Source organism: Petaurus breviceps, unplaced genomic scaffold (assembly GCF_028583685.1).
Source record: "Petaurus breviceps papuanus isolate PSGF00001 unplaced genomic scaffold, PetGlider_PUasm1.0 685, whole genome shotgun sequence".
NCBI lineage: Eukaryota > Metazoa > Chordata > Mammalia > Diprotodontia > Petauridae > Petaurus > Petaurus breviceps.
In genome coordinates, this window is record NW_027186455.1 from 5,136,041 (window position 1) to 5,158,891 (window position 22,851).

Sequence of the window (22,851 nt, forward strand, 5' to 3'; positions counted from 1 at the left end):
CTTGTAAAGCCATATGTAACAATCATGTCTTAAAAAAACAGCAGGTTTTTTTTTTTTTACCATGCTATTGAATAAATAGTCCCAATATTCTTTGCTCTAACTTAAAAGCAAGAATTTTTTCATTTATCCAGCATTACCTTTGTGGAATACCATATGATACATACTGTTAAAAAGTTTATGAGAGCCCAAAACCAATTCTGAACATCTGTGACGGCTATTTTAAGTATGAGTGCAATCCTAATTAAGATATGTCTAATAATTTACTAAGCCTAATGTGTCAGGCATTGAGGATATAAATACAAAATTGAGAACAGTACCTGCCCTCAAGGTCTTACATTCTACTTAGAGGTGGTAAGTGGGGGAGAATGCATGTTCATAGATAAATATAGGATACATAGAAAGTGATTTTAGGGATGGGATACTAGGGACTGAGAATCAAGGAAGACCTTTTGAAGGAAGTGCCATCTATAGCTTAGTTTTAAAGGGAACTGGAATTCAAAGAGCAGTGGGTAAGAATATTGCAAACCTATAGGACTGCCTGTATAAAGGGCAAGGATGAAACCTAGGGGTAGAATATCCTTTATAAAGAATAGCAAAGAGGCCAGTTGGAATACCAGCTATGGTTTCTTCTCATTCAGACCAATAACACAAATTTTTTATCAATTCATTAAGTTTGCCTACTTTGCTGGAGTAAGGAATAACAGGTACTAAGTTAATGCCCTGATTTCTTTACTCTTTCCTCCCCTTCCCCTACCCCAATCTATTTTCCTCTTCAGATTACCTGGTTTTATATTTGTCTGAGTTCATACATACATTTTCTTTTTTTCTTTTTTTTTTTCATACATTTTAATAAAATGTAAGGTACTTGAAGGCATGAACTGGTTCTCACTTGTCTTAGCATCTAATATTCCAGTGCTTAGTCCAATGTTTTCTTTGCACATGGTGAAAATTGAGACTGCTATAATGTAGGAATACTAAATCCACTTTCTTTGGTATAAAACATGTATTCAACACATCTGTCAGTCTTCCCTCCCCAACTCCTACCCCCATCACCAGTACTATAACCCCTTTCAGGGGCTTTTACCATTAGAAATTGATAGTAAAATTTGAAACTGAGACTTGACTGCATGCCATGTTGTTTCCCCAAAGGATATTTACTCTTAATTTTACAATAAGCAAATTGCGGCCCTGAGAGGTGAAGTATTTGCATAGGTTCATAATGGAATAGGTAGAAGATTGAGAATTGTAACTCAGATCCCCTAACTCCAAAGTTCAGCATACTTTTTGCTGTACCATCACTCTACTGACATTATGGCCTAAAATTTTCTGACTATGCTTCCTGTAACAAATTCATGCCAAAAATTGGTAGCATCTGTTAGTATTAAAATAAGGACTTTACCATTTCTGAGTGAAATAGGGGTGGATAAACAGTTTGAAAAACAGAATGGGATTAATCTCAGAACTAAATTAATAAGATTATAGGTATTTTAGAATTGGAAAGGGACCTTAGAAATTATTTAGGCCAGCATATTTTGTTTTACAGATAAAGAAAGCATAGAAGATAAACGACCTGCCCAAAATAACACATGTAGAAAGTGGCAAGGCTTGAGATTCTAATATAAGGCACATTCCACTATATAGTCTCATATTAGAGTAAGAAAGCAATGAGGTTAATATAAGTCTGTGATCCTGTCTCCACTTATGCATGGCTAAATATAATATAAGGAAAAACTGGCTCCAGGAGACTATGCCTAGGATTCATGACTGGTTTCTCAAAGGAAGCAGTGATTCTAAAAGAACCTGAATTGTAGAAGTGCTACATCTGCACTTAAGAAAAGGAAAGGAACTTGTTAGAATCTACTCTAGAAAATATTTGCCCCCTTAAGCCTTATTCACACAACCCTGGAATTAAGAATGATAAATACTGACTGGCCGGAAAGGTAGGAGCCTCTCACCTAGCTTTAGTGTGGGTGGATCTTTCAGCAGGAAGCTATGTGTGTGACTTCTAATCTGCTCTCCTTCCTCTCTTTGCTTGCCTTACTTTGAAAAGTAGGGTGCTGTTTTTTTATAAATCTGTTTTCTTAGTTTTCTTTGCTTTTTTTGTGTGTATTCAAAGATTTATTGTCCCAGGTTTGACTAGACCCTAAGTGACAATCCTTGTTTAGTTTTGAGTTTGTTTGAATTTTATTTGCTCTAGGGAAGGAAGTCAAAAGTAACTTTTAGATAGTGTGGTCTCTGTTACCAGACATAATGCTGGACTAAAACCACTGAAGTTTTTGGTGGAAAAGGCTGGATAGTAACTTAGTGCACTTGAAGAAGTTAAGTTTTTTTCTAGAGAAATTTATCTTTAGGACCTTTTAGCTTTAAGGTAAAATGTATTGCGAATTGTGAATTTTTTTTTCCAGAATGTACATGTGTAGATACTCATGTTCTTTTTTTTTTTCATTGTAAATTTCCCTGACCTGACATCTATTACTATAGTTATTCACAGTTCTTTTATTTGCTGTATGCTGCATTCTATGCACAACTCTTCAAAGACATTAGTCTGTTAGTCTAAAGATTATTAAGTCTATTATCAAAAGAGCCACATAACATCATTGGTAGAATATTGGCATTAAAAAGATAGTCTTTCATTTACAGGTAAGGTTTTGTGTTAATTAAAATAATTTTGCAGTTTCCTGAAGAGAGATAGTAGTGAACAGCTTGTGTGTTGCCATCAGTATCCATGAGGTGTTAAGAGAAGTAAGTGAAACACAGGTAAACTTAATTGGAGGACAGGAACAAGACAGAATAGATAGGGTTTTGGTCTGCAACATTAAAAGGAACATTAATAGCAGTGAGGTGAGAGGTCCATATTGAGTATGTAGGTACTGAAATGCTAATTCAACTCACTATCCCTGTTACTCTGCTTAGGAATCTGATGAGTGTGTGAGGGTCATGCTGACCTTTCATATCCTTTAACATGGCTGTTAGAAGTTCTTATTCCAATGTTTTTTAGGCCAACTCATAAACATCTCTTATTAGTTCCATGTTCTGCTTTTCTGCAGCCTTGATATTAACTTTAGTGTTGCCTCAGATACTGAGGTTAGCAAACTGTCTACCTTAGGAGAGGTAGTAATATTCCTCCTCTACAGAAATGATTAAATGGAGGCTGAAAGACCACTTGTTGGGGATGTTGTGGATAATATTTTGCTTTTGTTACAGATCAGGCTTAGTGACCTCTGTTGTCTCTTCAAATTCCATCTGAATTTTTTGTGTAGCTAGCCCTAACCCCCTTAAATTTCCTGGTAGTGTAGAAGTATAACTTCTAACATCTTCATATCATTTTCTTCTTGGAGAAAGGATTTAACTTAGAGGGAAGATTCTGGGTTCAAGTCCTGATTTATCTAGTGATAATTTTAATGCCTTGACAATTCACTTCACTTCTCTGGATCTGTTTAGAATGATTTGTCTATCTCACAGGTTGCTGTGAAGATCAAATGAATCATTTTTATAAACTACTTATAAATGACTTGTTCAGCATCTCTAACATCTTTATCTCTGTAGCACAGCTTTTTAAAATATATGAAAATAGGGGAGAGGGGGAAGGATGCTACATGTCACTAAAAATCTTTTCTGAAATTTACACCAGAAATTTCAGTGGCATTAGTAAGGCCATTTTATTTTATTTTATTGCTTTTTGGAGGGCGATTGGGGTTAAGTAACTTGCCCAAGGTGTGTCTGAGGCCGGATCCGAATTCAGGTCTCCTGACTCCAGGGCCAGCACTCTACTCACTGCACCACCTAGCCACCCCTAGTAAGGCCATTTTAAAGAGTCAAATGAGAGCCTATTATCTTTAGGTTCCAAGACAAAGACTTCTTAACCTGGTGTCTGTGAACTTTTTTTTTTTTTTTAGCATTTTGATAGCTGTAGTTCAGTATAATTTGCTTCCTTTTTGAGCCTGTGTATTTTATGCATCTGAACATATTGTGAAAAGGTATCCATAGGTTCACCAGACTGCCAAAAAGGACTGTGACACACAAAAAAGGTTTAAAAACTCTTGCTCAAAACCAAAAACAATGTCTCTCAAGTGAACATATTTGTTACTTTGACAATGATCAGTGTGGAAATTTTTTTTTTAATGTGGAAAAAGAAAACTATATTGTCAGTTTAGGTACAAATAAACTCTGTATAGAAATAAGTATATGAAAGCTAGAAGCTATGAAAATTGTTTATAGCCCTTAAAATCCAAAGAAGTTATATCTTTACAACTCTGGTTTATCTTCTTAAAATATGCCATACCTCCAAATAGAAATACCACCTAGAGAAAGTTGGATAGTAACTTAGTGCCTGTTGAAGAAGTTGTAGTTTTTTCCAGAGGAATTTATCTTTAGGACCTCTTAGCTTAAAAGTAAAACATACTGTGAATATGAGTTTTATTTTTTAGAATTTTGTGGATTTTCAATCATACCAGAGGACTTTCTTTCATTTTTCAAATGCTTTATTATCTTCTGATTTACATCATTCATTTCCGCCAGCTTTTGAGTAACATTTTCTCCCCGTTTTTCCCCTACCCACCATCCCAAAATAGCAGCTCCACAGTATATCCCCTCCTTTATTTATTTTTTTCATTTTTCAAAGAAAGGACTTTCTTTTAACCCCTTTTAAATAGTGGTGGGAAAGAGGTATAAAATTATATGTATCCTTAGGTATAAGCCATTATGTTGATAAGTCACTTTTTAAAAATATATATATATTTATTTTTAGTTTTCAACATTCATTTCCACAAGATTTTGAGTTACAACTTTTTCTCCTCATCTTTGCCCCCTTCCCCAATCTTTTCTCCATAAATTTGACTTTAAAAATTTTACTAATTTGGGTTTTATTCATTTCAATAAATATACTTTTCAGTGGGGAACAGTTGTTTATGGGAAAGAACAAATTACTACCTCTATTTTGGATATGGCCTTACCCATATCTATAATACAGATCTGAGTACAGGTCTATTTTAACAAGAATAGAAAAGAAATTGCTTTGTGAACATGAATTTACTAAAAACTACAAACTTTTAAAAAGAATGTAATATAACATCTAGTTAGATCGTTACCAGTATTAGTAGATTTTATTAGCTTTAAGAATAATTTTATTCTACTCATTTTTTCTCCTTTTTTCTATTACTTTATTGGTCTCAATGTAGGCCACAGTTTTTGGTGGCGTTTTGTTTTCTTTTTCTTAACTCTCAAGATCAACAAAACGAGAATTCAGTGTATAATTGTACTCTTGGTAAAAGAACAAATATAAATGACAAAATGAAGAAGCAGTGATGATAAAAATGTCTTAGACTTCTTTATTAAAGCAAATCTAAAAATTTTTTATACAGTAACCTTTTGTGTAATTTTTGTGTACCTATTTATCTTCTCTCCCCTCCCTCATCTCATTTTAGTGCTGTAATCCATATTTAAACCATATTTTCATCTGGATATAGATGACAGTTTTATAGAATGTATAAAAGTTACCTGTCAGGTTTTACTATCTACTACAGTTTTCATAAAGGATAATCTTTGGCCCTCTGAATCTCTTTCCAAACAGAAATTTCTTCTACCCTCAAGTCTTTCAACTACTACTAGGTGAATAACTCCCAATTTCTCTTGAATCCTAATCTAAGGATAAAGTCTATAATCCTTAGCCCAGTATTCTTACCTTTCCAACTATACTATTACTCTTTACCTTCAGAAATTTTCTTCCACAGACATCTTGCTTCCCCCCTTGGGTTCACAGTACATTCTCTCCTATGGTTTTGTTCTCTGCATTTCTCCTTACTTAATGAACCTCAGAGACCATCTTGTCCAACCTTTTCATTTTGCTGATAAGGCAACTGGGTCCAGGGATTTTAAGTGACTTGTCCCAATGTCACTCCAGAGTAAGCATCAAAGGAAAGGTTTGAAGCCCCATCTTATGATTTCAGAGGAAGTGCTTTTTCTACTGTAACCATGAAGGTCTCCTCACTACTTCCAACCCATAGTTGATTCAGCCCTTAAATTGTGTAACATTTTGTGTTTGTATTTGGACATGGCCCTTATAATTCCTTATGACAATATATATTTTGTCTTTTATTACTATATAACTTTTGTATTTTTTAACTTTATGTACGTTAAACAAATATGTATTTAGCATCTACTGCGTTAAGCTCTGGGGGGAGATGCAGTGTTCAGATAAGACTGGTTATAATTTCAGTGTAATTTATAGTCCGATAGTGTTCATATTCCCCTCCTGGATCACTGCCTTGTTGTGGCGGAGGGGCTTGCATAGCTCAATGAAACTATGAGCTATGCTGTGAAGAGTTACCAAAGATGGACAGATCATAGTGGAGAGAGTTCTGACAAAAGGTGATCCACTGGCAAAGGAAATGGCAAACCACTTCAGTATCTTTGCTAAGAAAACCCCGTGGACAGTATTAAAATTTGCCTGGCGGGCTATATATGGTCCATGGGGTCACAAAAAGTTGACCACGACCACAAAGGGTGCATCTGAATGATTGCAATCTCTTTGAGAGTAGGAATAGCCTACCTTTAAAAAAAAATTTAATCTATGATATTCAGCACAGTGTTATATACATGGCAGGTCTTGAAATACATTTGTTGGATTGAGGCCTCTGTATTAGATTTATTGTGAGTATTCTCAACATTAAAAAAAATAAATACTTATCTTTTCTGTGCCCTGTTACTTCTTAGGTTTCCCTACCCCCTTTTCTATTTTCTATGATTAGGTCTAAAATCTAAGAAAAGCAGTATTGAAGGAAAGAAGTAGAATTTGGTAACAAATATATTAGGACTGTTAGTAGGAGGTTTTATCTTCAGCTGTCTTTTACCATCATAATCTCTGCCCAAACTTTGGATATTTGTACTGTAAGGAAACTGCTATTTCACAGCCAGTGTTGATAGGCTTTTTTTCAGCTGCTTGCTGCTAGCTAGAAGAGAACAGAAAGGGATGAATAACTTTGGAGAGCTGTGGCAGACGAGCCTGGGTAGGGATGGATATTTAAAGATTCTTTGCTTATTGCATATGTATTCTTAGTGACTTCTTGAAATTGTTGATCAAGCTAGTCAGTGGCTGGCTGTAGGGCTCTCCCTATGGGAAAATGGAAGACTGTACATTAATAAGCACAGATAAGAGACCTTTGTGCCTTTGTCAGGAAAGTTCTCCTTCCACACTGAAGATGCTGTTCATCCTCCCAAGCTCAGTTTAAATAAGCCTCTCTCCCACTCCTCCTTTGGATCTTTCTAGCACTTCGTAAAATTCTTCTTGTGGAGGTTACCATGTTATGCTTTATAATATATTGTTTGCTTATATACTTGCCTTTTCTCCCTTCTGGATTATAAACTTGAGGGCTAGGACTTATAGTTTCGTACTATATTCAATACACTTTTTTTGAAGGGTCATAGATTTAGAACTCCAAGACAGACATGTCAAACATGTGGCATGGTCACAACTCTGAGGTGCAGCCTGAACCAGATTAAAATGTAGTTGGGAAATAGTTACTAAAATAAATATAATAAAAATAAGCAATTTTTACATTTTAAAACTTGTCAATATTTAGCTTAAAAGGATCTTTAATGTAGGAGTTAGAGGCCCCCATTTTTATTTGAATTTGACACCTCTGCTCTGAGGGACCTTATCACCCCTCACATTTTACAGATGAAGTTCTTTGGCTTGTCCAAGGTTTTACAGTTAACCCAGCCCAAACATAAACACAGGTCTTTTGACTCCCAAGAACTAGCACTCTTTCCAGTGTACCATACTGCCTTTGGCTATTTTGAATAACTTTTATTTCCTGTAAATTGGATGATGAACTTGTGTTAATGGAGCATACATCTGGCCTAGCATTTTTTTTTTCTTTAAAGTAGGTCCATTTTATAATTGCCTTATTATTAAATGGACACTAGTGATAGTGGTCAAGTATGGGTGGCTTAGACAAATCCGCCTCAAATAAAAATAATGATGCTTCTAGATTTTATTCCTTGATGTTTCTTTAATGTAAAAATGTTAACTCTTATTTTGAATGAATAAAAGTTAAAAGAATTACAGCTTAAATCCATATATTTCATAGGTTTTCAAAAAAAAGCTTGCTAAATGCCTGTTATATAGCTCATTTTACTTGATGTTTTAGTTCAGAATTTTAAAAATAAAGATTTTCTAAAATCCTGTATTTAGCTAGAAACATTACTACAGTACATAAAATAAATGCTTATTTTGGCGCAAATAAAGGAGTGCTTTGGTTATAGTGTAAAGTTTTTTTATAGCAAACATCTATGGTAAAAGGGTTAAGGAGTTATAAAACTTCCTTCTTCCAAACCCCTCCTTCTTCCCATTTGATTCCTTGGGATATGTGGAAAGACCAACACTTAAAACTAGAGGTGTCTGAGGGTTGAGGCTACTACCTGGATTTATACTTTATATTTTTAGAACTACTTGAGACTTAAGTTCCTGAGCTATCCCGTTTTCCTTATTTATACATTCTTCTAACACACTAATGATACCAGCACAGATAGAAAGCATAAATAACTTAAGCAAAACACTTTAAGTTATTAAAGCAGAAAATTTCAGACCTCAAAAAGAAACAAAAGTCCTGATTCCAATTTGAAAGCTGTTTGTTTTTCTATATAATAATAGAACATTATTGGGGGGATCTCCAGAAGTCTTCTGTATCCTTATTATGACAGGATTTACCTACTAAAATCAAAACAGAGTGTTTCACTATTGACCAGAAAAAAATAATTGAATGGGGGAAAGAAAGAGTAGAGGAGGGGCGGCCAGGTAGCACAGCGAGTAAGAGCACCGGCTCCAGTGTTGAGAAGACCTGGAGATCGAATCCCGGGCTCAGACACTTAGCACCCACCCAGAAACACCTGGCCGTGTCACCTTGAGCAAGTTACTTAACCCCAATTGCTTAGGGGTGGCCAGGTAGCACAGTAAGAGCACCTGCTCCAGTGTTGGGATGACCTGGATCAAATCCAGGCTCAGATACTCAGCACCACACCCAGAAATAACTGGCCGTGTAACCTTGAGCAAGTTACTTAACCCCGATTGCTTTAAAAAAAAAAAAAAAGAGTAGAGGAGAAGTTATTTGTTGCTCCTGAGCAAGAATACCAACTTTAATAGAATGTAGTTCTGAAGACTCCTCTGAAGTTACTATTACTTTGTCATCAGAACTTTTAGTTCGCTGCTCGGGCTCCGGGCGCCGCCATGGGGGGAGGCCCGCGGCGCTAGCGGAGCCCGGCGGGGCGCATGGAGAGCTGGGGGGTGACCCCGGGGCCCTGCCGGGCCACCCAGCTGTGGAACGAGCTGACGGCCGCGTTCTGGCCCGGGATGCCGCTGCGGAGCATCGGCGGCGCTTCCAGAAGCACGGGCGCTGTTTCACGGCGGGCGAGGCGGCGGACTGGCTGTGTGCGCTGCTGCCGAGCCGCGGCAGCTTCGGCCCGATGTCGCTGCGGGCGCTGGGGGTCGGAGGATGTGCAGGGTGAGGGCCGGCTCTTCAGGTCTCCTACAACTTCTCCAGTGAAAAGTGTACCGCACCGTCATCCAGAATTGAGAAAAAGCAGCCTAGAGAATATTTCTAAAGAAAAAGAAAGTATCTTTAAATTACGACATTTATCTCGAAGGACTCCTAAAAAGCATGTCTATCAGGAAAATACAGAAAATGTTAGAAGTGATATTGGAGATGAAAATAAAGAAAACCCAGTAGAGGAAAGGGAAATAAGCCAGGAAGATATCGGAGAAATCTGGAGACATATTATTTTGATGCACTTACAAACCATTTTAGGTATGCCATCTTTAGAAGAAGCCTTGGATCCAGCACAAGTAATACCTCAGTACATAATATATAACATGACCAATAGGAGTAAACATGGAGTGGTTGTGCTGCAGAACAAAGCAGGTCAGGATGGCAGAGCGCATTCAGTACTTAGAGAAATTTGTTTTAAATTCTTCCAAGCTGCTTGGCTGGGGCTGGGGCTGGAGTCAGGGCAGAGCCCTGCGTCTGAGTGATGACACAGACGGTTATACGGGCGTGGTGTTGAGTGATGCTGTTGATGTCGTTAGAGGGGACCGGGGTTAGTGCATGGGGACAGAGCTTGTGCTTCTCGGTGTCCTGTGTCACACAGAACTCCCCTGCTGCCAGGGCTTAGCACTGACCGCAGGACTCCTTAGGATAGGCTTGCTTATCACGCAGATTGGCAGTGGAGGGGAATCAGTACAAGGCAACAGGCCATTTGCAGGTGCGAGGCCAGACCCTTCAGGCCAGTGTTTTTCTTTGTTCGTTTGATTTCTGTGTTTTTTCCTCTTTCCCAGTTTTACTGCTCTTTGTAATTGTGTGCTACTAGAGCTGGACTTTCCTTTTGTCTATTAGGTAGATTTATCTAAATATTAAAAATGTGAACAACTTAGCAACTTTTGTACAAATAATTTTATTTAAACTATTTGAATAAATTTAAATTAAGGCCCCCCCCCCAAAAAAAAAGAATTTTTAGATTGGTCCCTGGGAACAGGAGCCGCCCAGTGGAGAAATAGGGCAAAGATCTTGAGTAAATGTGTAAAATAAAATTTCTGTATCCTCCTATTGATTAAACCTCTCCTCTTTTTTTAAGGAGTTGAATGACCTGGCACGTGACCCCCCAGCTCAGTGTTCAGCAGGTCCTGTTGGAGATGACAGTAAGTACTTAATGAAATCATTCAGAATCTGTATAGTTCACAGTGCTATCTAGAACCAGAGAGGAGTTTTCTTTGTGAGCGAATCCTGTAAGGTAATAGGACAGATAATGTGCGCTTTTCTTGAGTTGCCTTTTTTTTTTTTTAAGTAGTTGTACTATGTATTTCTTATCTTAAGAGGCTTACTTTTAAGGGCGGCTAGGTGGCACAGTGAATAGAGCACTGGTCCTGGAGTCAGGAGAACCTGAGTTCAAATGTGCCCTCGGACACTTAACACAAAACTAGCTGTGTGACCTTGGGCAAGTCACTTAACCCTGGGCAAGTCACTTAACCCCAATTGCCCTACCTTCCCCCCTCCAAAAAGCAAAAAAGAATATATTTTTAAAAAAAGGAAGAAGAAGCTTACTTTTAGGAGCAAGGAGGGTAGAGTCAGAAGCTGATTGAAACTCTTAATATGTTTATCTCATAATTACTATGAACTCCTTCCATTAGACATTTGTCCACTTGGTATAAATAGCCTGTTTCCTACCCTACTTTTTTTTTTTTTTGGCAAGGATATTTCAAGCATAAGATCTTGACTTCAGCTCTAAACAGCAAGTTTGTCTTCCTTAAAAAGCACAAGAAGAGACTTGAAAGTGTTTTGTGTGTTTTTGTATTGAAATGTACTTAAGAATACTTAGTACTTTATCAGTGTCAATAGTTTGAGAGTTTAAGATGTTCTGAGTTACTACTACTTAAAAGAACTCATTGCATGGACTTGGCACACTACTTTTGGTAGCTAGCTATAAATTGTATTGTTTCTATTTTGGTGTAGCATTTCCTTTTGCTGTGCAGTTGCCCACTTTCCAGAGGAATGTTTCAAATAACATTTCTCAATCTGAAATCCTTGAAAATATTTTCATGCCTATAATTACTCACAGAAAATTAAACTTTTAAAGTAGTATTAACTTTTTAAAACATTTGTATAAGATAACCTTTTTCCCCTGGGCTGTGATAATAAGTGTGAGATTGGAGTATTTATTAAGATTTTGATATTTTTTCTAAGGCTATGTATATGTATGAACTCAAGTTTTCATAGTATAGCCAAGTATTAAAACATTAGGAACCAGAGGGAAGATCTTGAAAAGGACTCCTTTATGGTTGAAGGAAGTAGATGTGGATATATTCATTGGGCATATATGATAAATGATAATCTTAAATCTAAATGATGACAAAACATAAGTGTTTTCCCCTCTACTTTTGGCCCATTCTATTAAGTATTTAGGAATTTTTAAAGAAATAGTGATATGCTTCTTAAAGACAAACTGTCTCCTTCAAATTGTCCATGTAAATGTAGTTTTTACTTTCAGCAGGATTTTCACCAGAATTCTCAAAGCTTAGAAAGTGATTGAAGACTTCCACCATAACAAAGTCTTTGGGGGCCAGAAACTCTGCTCTTTGAGTTATCAAACAAGTGTTCTTTCACATCTGAAGAAATTTGCCTTTGCTTTTGCAGTTAAATAGAATTATTGGCACAATCACATTCCTGTACCCAAGTAGGAAAAAAAAAAACATTGCCTAGAAAATTCTTTGTAGGTTAAATAAAATACCTTCTACTTTTATCATATTTGATAGCACAGGTGCTACATAAATAACCAGCATTTAGATTTCCAAAGAGAAGAATGAAGTCTTATTACTTAGGATATCTACCCATTTGTTCTACTAGATTTTCCTTGTAGGCTTTATTAGTTTTAGGATTTTTACTTTAAAGAAGGTCCTTTGTAAAGAACAGAGAGAGAACTAGAGAGCTATATCGTAAGATTTATATCAGACCCTGAAATTCTAGCAAAGAACCAGAGTGAGGAAAAAAGTATGTTTTGATTAGGTAGAAGAGTCTAAAATGGTTAAAAACTCAGATTAATTATTGTTAATTTAGTTAGAACCACAGGAAATCTGTTATCATTAAAATGACCCTATTAAGAATTGTCTTAGCTTTAATGCACATGCTACACAGCTTTACACGTTACCTAAATTGAGCATCACCAGAGACCTATGAGACATAGCATAAGTAGTAGTTACCCCATTTTATAGATGAAAGACATTGAGGCTCGTAGTGATTTATTGGAATAACTTAACCAAGATCACACAACTATTAGGTGACAAAATCTGGACTTAAAGTCAGCACTTCTGACTCCAGATCCTATGTTTTCATCTACTTAGCCTCTGTATCTTATGAATGGGAGATATTATTTGTATATTATGACTCCATATTGACTTTTTTAAAATTGCTGTACAATTTTTGATATAACAGGCAGGAAGAAACGTGCTTTTGGGGAGGAAAAAAAACTGAAGACTTGTTGATCACTTAAACTACTTAAATTTCTTTTTTCTTTTTTTTCCACTCTTGTTTGAGTGCAGGTTTCTAAAGATGTCTGCATTTGAAAAGGCTTTTGACAAAATACAATATCCATTCCTGTTAAAAACACTACAAAGTATAGGAATAAATGGAGCCTTCCTTAAAATAATATTAGGTAGCATCTATTTAAAACCATCAGCAAGTATTATATGTAATGGGGATAAGCCAGAAGCATTTCCAATAAGATCAGGGGTGAAACAAGGATGTCCACTATCACCCCTCTTACTCAATCTGGTACTAGAAATGTTAGCAGTAGCAATTAGAGAAGAAAAAGAAATCAAAGGAATCAAATTAGGCAAAGAAGAGACCAAGCTATCACTCTTTGCAGACGATATGATGATATACTTAGAGAATCCTAAAGAATCAAGTAAAAAACTACTTGAGACAATAAACAAATTTGGCAAAGTTGCAGGATATAAAATAAACCCACATAAATCTTCGGCATTCCTGTATATTTCTAATGAAATTCAACAGCAAAAGATAGAAAGAGAAATCCCATTTAAAGTTACTGTAGACATTATAAAATATTTGGGAATCTACCTGCCAAAACAAACCCAGGACCTATGTGATCACAACTACAAAACACTTTTCACACAAATAAAGTCAGATCTAATTGGAAAAATATCAATTGCTCGTGGCTGGGTTGAGCTAATATAATAAAAATGACAATTTTATTTAGTGCCGTACCAATCGATTTACCAAAAAACTTCTTTATAGAGCTAGAAAAAGTAGTAGCAAAATTCATTTGGAAGAACAAACGGTACAGAATATCAAGGGAATTAATGAAAAGAAATGCTAGGGAAGGTGGCCTAGCTATACCAGATTTTAATCTATATTATAAAGCAGCAGTCATCAAAACTGGTACTGGCTGAGGAATAGAGTAGGGATCAATGGAATATATTGGGCACATGAGACTCTGCAGTCAATGACTATAGTAATCTATTGTTTGATAAACCCAAAGACCCCAGTTTTGGGGATAAGAACTCACTATTTGACAGGCTGCTGGGAAAACTGGAATATAGTATGGCAGAAACTGGGCATAGACCATTATCTAACACCATATACCAAAATTAAGTCTAAATGGGTGCATGATCTAGGTATAAAGGTTGATACTGTAAGCAATCTTGGAAAACAACAAATAGTTTACCTGTCAGATTTGTGGAGAAGGGAAGACTTTATGACTAAACAAGAATTAGAGAGCATTATAAAATGCAAAATGAATAATTTTGATTACATTAAATTGAAAAGCTTTTGTACAAAGCCAATGTAATCAAGATTAAGAGGGAGGTGGGAAATTGGGAAAGAATTTTGACAACCTATGTCTGATAAAGGACTCATTTCTAAAATATGCAGAGTTGAGTCAAATCTATAAGAATACAAGTCATTCCCCAATTGATAAATGGTCAAAGGATATGAACAGGCAGTTTTCAGAGGAAGAAATTAAAGATATAAGCATATGAAGAAATGCTCTAAATCACTATTGATTAGAGAAATGCAAATCAAAACAACTCTGAGGTACCACATCTCACCAGTCAGATTGGCTAAGATGACAAAATAGGAAAATGACAAATGCTGGAGAGGATGTAGACAAATTGGAACACTAATGCATTGCTGATGGAGTTGTGAACTGATCCAACCTTTCTGGAGAGCAATCTGGAATTATGCCTAAAGGGCTATAAATAATTTAATACCCTTTGACCCAGCAATACTGCTTCTAGGGTTATATCCCAAAGAGATCATAGAAGTGGGAGGAAGACCCATATATACAAAAATATTTATAGCAGCTCTTTTTGTGGTGGCAAAGAATTGGAAATTAAGGGGATGCCCATCAATTGGGGAATGGCTGAACAAGTTGTGGTATATGCATGTAATGGAATCCTATTGTGCTATAAGAAATGGGGAGCAGATGGACTTCATATTTGCCTGGAGTGACTTATTCGAACGGATGCTGAGTGAGAAGAATAGAGCCAGGAGAAATTTGTACACAATTACAGATACAAAGTATGTGTGATGAACAGCTTTGATAGACTGGACTCTTCTCAGCAATGCAGTGATACAAATCAATCCCAAAAAGACTCATGATGGAGAGAGATGTCTACCTGCAGAGAAAGAACTAGAAAGAACTGAGCATGAATCCAGATTGAAGCAAACTTCCGTTTTCTTTTTCGGAAAAGTTTCCTCTTTACCATTTTTCATTCCATCTGATACACTCTATCTTTATAACCTGACTAATGTCTAATGTGAAAGTATTTGCAGATCCTATACTTGATTGTATGCTATCATGGGGTGGAGGGGGGAGGGAGAGAAAATTTGAAACTCAGGGAATTGTGGAATTGAATCTTGTAAACTAAAAGTAAACAAACAAATTAATAAAGACAAAAAAAGATGTCTGCATTCAAATAAACCTCTCCTGAGATTGACTCTTAAACACTAACAAATACTATCTTTATCATATTCGATATCCTTCTTAAATTCAGTACCTCATCTAGATTAATCGTTGAACTTACTTTCTTAATTGACTTTAATTTATGAGCCAAACTACTTTAGTCAATTTTGGGTATGTGATTAGATTTGATGATAAGTAAAAGTGGTAATTTTTCTTAGCACCAAAAAGTATAAGAGAAGTTAGCCACCTGGGATATATTCTTTTTTTTTTTTAAACACTTTCTTAGACCACTTTTAATAGCAGATTTTAGTGTGGTTGCAATTTTTGTCATCTAACAGCTTAACTGGCTTAAGCTTAATAGCTATCAGCTTTGATGGTAGATATTTTTAAAATTTATTTATTTACTTTTAGTTTACAACATTCAGTTCCACAATCCCTTGAGTTTCAGATTTTCTCCTGATCCTTCTTCCTCCTTCCCACCATGGCGGCATGTAATCAAATATAGGTTCTACAAATACCTTCACATTGACATTAGTCATGTTGTAAAGAAGGATTATAACCAATGGGGTGAACAGTGAAAAAGGACAAAACAAAACACAAACGAGAGAGAGCAAATAGTTTGCTTCATCCTGTAGACTCTAGTTCTTTCTCTGGATATGGATGTCCCTTTCCATCATGAGTCTTTTGGAGTTGTCTTATAACCTTGCATTGCTTAGAGGAGCCCAGTCTATCAAAGTTAGTTGTCACACATAAGATATGTGTGTGTAAATGTGTACAAAATTCTCCTGGTTCTGCTTTCCTCACTCAGTATCAGTTTATATAGGTCTCTCCAAGTTATTATGAAGTCTGTCTGCTCCTCATTTCCTATAGCACAATAGTATTCCATTACATTCATATACAACAACTTGTTCAGCCATTCCCCAATTGATGGGCATCACCTTGATTTCCAGTTCTTTGTCACCACAATAGAGATGCTATAAATATTTTTGTACATACTAGTCCTTTTCCCACTTCTGTGATTTCTTTGGGGTACAGCCCTAGAAGAGTGGTATTGCTTGGTCAAAGGGTATGCACTTTTTAATAGCCTTTTGGGCATAGTTCCAGATTGCTCTCCAGACTGTTTGGATCATTTCACAACTCCACCAACAATGCATCAGTGTTCCAATTTTTCCACATCTTCTCCAGCATTTATCATTTTCCTGTTTTGTCATCTTAGCCAATTTGCCTGGTGAGCTGTGGTATACCTCAGAGTTGTTTTGGTTTGCATTTCTCTAATGAATAGTGATTTAGAGCATTTTTTCATATGCTTATGCATATCTTTAATTTCTTCCTCTGAAAACTTCATATCCTTTGACCATTTATCAGTTGGGGAATGACTTGTATTCTTTTTTATTTTTTGTTTTATTTTATTTTTTCTTTTTGGAGGGGCAGTTGGGGTTGTGACTTGCCCAAGGTCACAAGGCTAGTTTTTTGTGTTAAAGTAAGTGTCTGAGGCCTGCTTTGAACTTGGGTCCTCCTGACATCAGGACCAGTGCTTTATTCACTGCGCCACCTAGCTGCCCCTAATGAATTGTATTCTTATAGATTTGTTTCAGTTCTCTGTATATTTTAGAAATGAGGCCTTTATGAGAAACACGTTGTAAAAATTCTTTCTCAATTTTCCACTTCCCTCCAATGGTAGATATTTTAGCAGAACTTTCTGAGTTGTTTATGCATCTATATAATGTGAGAGGTGGCTTCTTAGTTTGAGGTACAACTCATTTCTAATCATTGATAAGCTGCCCATCATCAAAGAAATCACTTCACGAAACTTAAAGATGAAAATCTTTTGTCTGCTTAAGGTCATTGACTCAAATGTGTCTTGTTTCTTTAAGTTCTGATGTTGAACTAACATGACAAAATATCACTATCAGAAGAATGAATGGTTATGACAACTGAAAAAACTGTATTTTTAGTACCTAACTCTCAACCAAGTTATTTGTGTTTTTGTTTTGCTTTTTGGTTTTTAAAGTTAAATTGATGTTTTGGTTAGATCGGGGGTGGGGAACCAATACAATCTTTGGAGGAGTCTCTTTTCGATATAAGAAAAAGATTTTTAAACTTTATTATGTAGAATAATTCTGACTCTTAAATTATTTAACCCTTTTTTTTTACCCTTAAGGTGGTTTTTGTTTTTGTTTTAGTGCTCAGTCATATCATGTCGACTTCTAGAATTTTTTTAATCACTTCATTTAAAGTAATCTCTCCTTCCCCTGAACACCTGTAATATTTGATATTTGGTATTATTCATGGTACTTAGCCACCTTCTGACTTAAGGCTATAATTAGATGAATGTTGAACTAAGGCAGGAGAGCTGTGCTGCTTACTATTAAGTTGTTACCTTGGATGAGTCGCTTACTCTGTAGAGTCCTCAGCTCTTCTTAGCTGTATCAGCTAAAATGTTGGTTATGAAAGCACTTAGAGAAATAAAATGCTGTATAGATATTGAAAACATTAGAAGCAAGAAATTGGGGGTTTTTTCCTTTAAAAAAATATCTTATTCAAGCCCTACCCTTTGCCTTTCTGGTTCCTCCTGCTTAAATTATTACAAGAAATTAGCAATTTAACTTTAAATTGATTTTAATAAAAGGGTTCCCAACTGGGAAAAAAAAAGTAGAATATACTCCTTTAAAAAAAATCTCTCAGGGTGGCCAGGAAGCACAGCGAGTAAGAGCACCAGCCCCAGAGTTGGGATGACCTGGGATTGAATCCAAGCTCAGACACTTAGCACCCACCCAGAAACACCTGGCCGTGTAACCTTGAGCAAGTTACTTAACCCCAATTGCTTAGGGGTGGCCAGGTGGCTCTGTGAGTAAGAGCACCGGGCTCAGATACTTAGCACCACACCCAAAAATAACTGGCCATGTAACCTTAAGCAAGTTACTTAACCCCAATTGCTTAAAAAAAAAAAAATATCTCTTCGGATTTGATCTGATTGATTGATCTACCAATCAGAAGTTCAACTTAATGTACTTTTTGCCTTACTGGTACTTTTAGGTGCTACTACTCCTGAGTTATCTATGCATTCTTGCTAGATAACCGGCAGTAGCTCATAATTGTTCTGTATCCATTTACTTGCACCAAGTACTAGATTTTTATTAATTTTTCATTTGACTCTTAGGCATTTGGCCACTATCCTTTGAGCAAGTTATATTATTTTTGCTTTTTGGTCAGGGGGAAGGCAGGGCAATTGGGGTTAAGTGACTTGCCCAAGGTCACATAGCTAGTAAGTGTTAAGTTTCTGAGGCCGGATTTGAATTCAGGTTCTCCTGACTCCAGGGCCAGTGCTCTATTCACTGTGACACCTAGCTGCCCCAAGTTATATTATTTTAAGTGCAATATTTGGTCCATTATGAACTCAGCACTTTTTTTAAAAAGCTTACTTGTATGCAAAGCAAAAGTTTAAAAAAGAAGTCTGTCAGCACTTGGTGGTTTGCTATTCTAGTTAACTGACTGTTAATGGATTTATTTGAAACATTTTGAATTACCTACCATGTGTGCAAAGGATCATATTAGATACTCATAGGAGATATGTGACAAATTAGCACTTGGCTTTTATCTTTTAGAAACTTATAGTGGGGGGAACTAGGTGGCTCAGTGAATAGAGCATGGGACCTGGAGTCAGGAGGACCTGAGTTCAAATTTGATCTCAGATATTTGACACTTAACTAACTGTGTGACCTTGGGCAAATAACCCCAATTGCCTTGCCTTCCTCCCTCCAAAAAAAAAAAAGAAAGAAACTTATAGTTTTCTAGTTAATCCCCAAATAAGCAAAATATAACTTATTACATACCTTATAATTGTTCTAAATAATATAAACTAATGAGAGATGTCTGTTTATATAACATCAGAACTATATGTCACATTATAGTTTGTTTACAATGTAAAAAAACTTACATCTCCCAATTACTAGTCCAACACTTTTGTCTAATGAGCCTTATTACTAAGACATGTGATTCATATTATTAACAGTTTTTGTGACAAAAGGCATAACAAAATAGAAACAAATTCTGTTTTTTCCAGGCCAAAAGATTTCTGATAGAGCTTAAAAAAAGATGAAATAATCTATTCACCAAAAGTGTTTGAATTTATTCATCTTAAATTAGCCTGTAATTCCATAGGAGTGTTAACCCCATTCTTGTGGAATGATGAGGAAAATAGGAACAGTTCCCACTCACTGACTTTGTAGGTTCATTCTCCAATGAGCTCATTAAAATTTGTCAGGGAGATGTCAGTCCTCTTTTGATTTCTTAGGCTGATGTTTATCATTCATGTCTGTCTTATTACAGAAGCCAGTGTGTTTAGATTGTTATCTCTGCATAGTCTGCACACTCTAGGCAGAATTTGAAATGGCTTGTAGGTATACCTTTGTAATTTATATTTCAATACTGTGTTTATATTTTCAATACTCTGTAATTTATATTTCAGTACTTGCTAACACTGATCAATACACATACATTCTCTCTCTCTCTTTCTTTCTCTCTCTCTCACTTCCATGCCATTATGAAGCATCAGAATGGGGCCTTGTAAAGGACTGTATTATTTTTGGAAAATATTTTGTCTGATATTTAATGTCTGTGGCCCATCAGAACTTATAGAAAGGCTTTAACTTTCAGCAGAGCTTTGCAGTTCATCTTTTTTGAGGTGCAGATAACTCTAAGATCAAAGGTTCTTAATCTTTTTTTATGTCATGGAGTTATTTGGTAGTGTGAAACCTATGGGCCTCTCCTCAGAATAACATTTTTAAGTACATAAACTAAAATACATAGGATTACAAAGGAAACCAGTTAAAATGAAATACTTCTAATAAAAATATTAAGGGAACAATTGTTCACAGACGCTCAAGAAGCCTTGCTTTAGACACTAAAATTAATGTCCTTGTGAATCTTGTTGTTCAGTCATGTGTTGTGCTTTGTGACCCTATGGACTACTTTATGCAAAGTTTTTTTCTGGGCAAAGACACTGGAATGGTTTGCTATTTCCTTCTCTAGTGGATTTAAGGCAAAGGGAGGTGAAATAACTTGCCCAGGGTCACACAGCTAATAGGTGTCTGAGGCTGGATTTGAACTCAGGTTTTCCTTATTCCAGGCTGAGCACTAACTACTGATGTACCTGTCTCTTAACCTCATTATAATTGCCATTGAAATTTTACTTATCTGTATTGGCCTGTTAGTCCTATCCAATACTTCTAGAATCATCATGAGGTTTCACTGTATTACTAAGACCCCTGTTACAGGATGATGGTGTTATTTTAGGCTTTTATTCTATGTAATTTTCTTTGACAGATTTTAAAGTATTTCAGTCATAATTAGGAGTTTAGAACAACATTTTAGAATGACAGCTAGACTAGATTTCTTTCTAGGGTCTCACTTGACTCATGCTTCCAATTCCTATTCATAAAGTAAATTCACTCTGTTCTGGTTTCAATATCAGATACTTATAATGTACATTGAGATTTTCAGTGATGAGTAATAACTAAATATGAACTAAGTTTCAAGAAGAAGTTATAGTAGTTGATATTTGGGGTGATACCTAATGATTTCTTGTTCTCTTTCAGTGTTCCATTGGCAAGCTACAATAATGGGGCCAGTAAGTATTCAGATTAATTTCAACGTAGAATAGCCTGTGTAAGTCACTTATCATAACCACTTTTTTTCTTTATCAACAGAATGATAGTCCCTATCAGGGTGGAGTATTTTTCTTGACAATTCATTTCCCAACAGATTATCCCTTCAAACCACCTAAGGTAGGTAAACTATACGTTCCTGTGTGCATTTTTAAAAATTTATTTAGTATCTTATTTTCCCCAGTTATATCTATATGCATTTTTTAAATAACTTCAGTAAATCAGTTTATGTGAAACTTTTTTTTAGGTTGCATTTACAACAAGAATTTACCATCCAAATATTAACAGTAATGGCAGCATTTGTCTTGATATTCTACGGTCACAGTGGTCACCAGCACTAACTATTTCAAAAGGTAATTATGTGGATATTACAAATAAATTTGTTACTTAACAGTGAAATGTATCTATAGAAAATTGGTGATTTTCTGTTCATGTACTATATTGGAAAGTAAGTAGTAATCACACATAAGATACCAAGTATCCCTCTGAAGCAGCAGTTGTTAACATTTTTGTGTATTATAGTCCCCTTTGGCAACTGGTAAAGCCTAAGAATGATGCTTTTAAATGAATAAAATACATATAGATGTATAAAATACAAAGGAAACAAATTACATTGAGATACCATCTGTAGAAAAGAAGATTGATCATGTGTGATTTAGCATCAGGTCCTAGAATTATAATAATTTTGAAGGAGTGATTAACACATTATTTTAAGATCTGCAACAACTGTAATATGATATTAAAATATAATACCGCTGTGGTTTGTAGAAGGAAATGTTAAATTTCAGTTAGAGGTTAGTGAAACTAAAGATTTACTTTTTTTTCCCCTTCCAAATTCAAGAACCCCAGGTTAAAAGCCTCTGCTTTAAAGCATTCATTATTATAAAGACCAAAGAATGCCTGATAGGTAGGGATAGTTGAAGGTATTTTCAAACTTGAGCACATAACTCTCTTCTTTTTCTTTTTGATATATAAAAGGAACTTTTTTTTTAAGTTTTCAATATTCACTTCCATAAGATTTTGAGTTCTAAATTTTCTCCCCTTCCTCAAGACAGTGTGCAGTCTGATAATAGGCTGTACATATACATTCATATCAAACATTTTTACATCAGTCATGTTGTAAAGAAGAATTAGAACCAAATGGAAAAACCAGAAATACTAAGTCATTTACCAAGGGGGTGAGGGAGGCCACCAGGTCACACCGAAGAACGAGTGATTTGACATAGGTCAGAAATTGAAAGGAGCAAAACTTCCATGCTGATCAGTAGTGGGATTGGGCTATGAATGGCCATTATAGTTCCAACCTCCCTCTCCCCCCCCCCCCAAACTGAAGGATAAATCCATTGTAAAGTATATGTAGCTGCTTATTTAGATAAATTCTTATATGAATGTAATAAAGGTTATTACAAGAAGTACCGTGTTTCCCCGATAATAAGACACTGTCTTATTAAATTTTTGGACAGAAAAACACCAGAGGGCTTATTTTCAGGGGAGGGCTTATTTTAATGAACATTGACAGCAATTTTAATAAACAGGTAAATGTGAACAAAAAAATGTACCTTTATTCAATAAGCAAATCACTGGGGAAGAACAGGATGACGCGCTCACTGCTGCAGCTCTGATTGGATGCAGCTCAGAGCGCGGCGTGCATTTCAGGGGGTAGGGACGATGCATACAGAGGGTACCGTAATGTAGCGTGTAGCGCAGGGGATCACCTTCA

The 22,851-nt window shown here is 35.9% G+C and overlaps 1 protein-coding gene across 2 annotated transcripts in view; it reads left to right on the forward strand.

The window, feature by feature from the left end:
- The window catches only part of UBE2D2 (ubiquitin conjugating enzyme E2 D2), a 48,324-nt gene that overhangs the window by 17,300 nt on the left and 8,173 nt on the right, over positions 1 to 22,851 (forward strand). The window contains exons 1-5 of one of the 2 annotated variants that reach the window (XM_069104348.1): positions 10,115 to 10,254; positions 10,624 to 10,687; positions 21,063 to 21,094; positions 21,174 to 21,251; positions 21,379 to 21,484. In XM_069104348.1, the coding sequence (XP_068960449.1) occupies position 10,687; positions 21,063 to 21,094; positions 21,174 to 21,251; positions 21,379 to 21,484 (217 nt within the window). In that variant the 5' untranslated portion in view covers positions 10,115 to 10,254; positions 10,624 to 10,686. Of the gene's footprint in view, positions 1 to 10,114; positions 10,255 to 10,623; positions 10,688 to 21,062; positions 21,095 to 21,173; positions 21,252 to 21,378; positions 21,485 to 22,851 lie in introns of those variants that run through there. The other variant, XM_069104347.1, reaches the window with a different exon arrangement.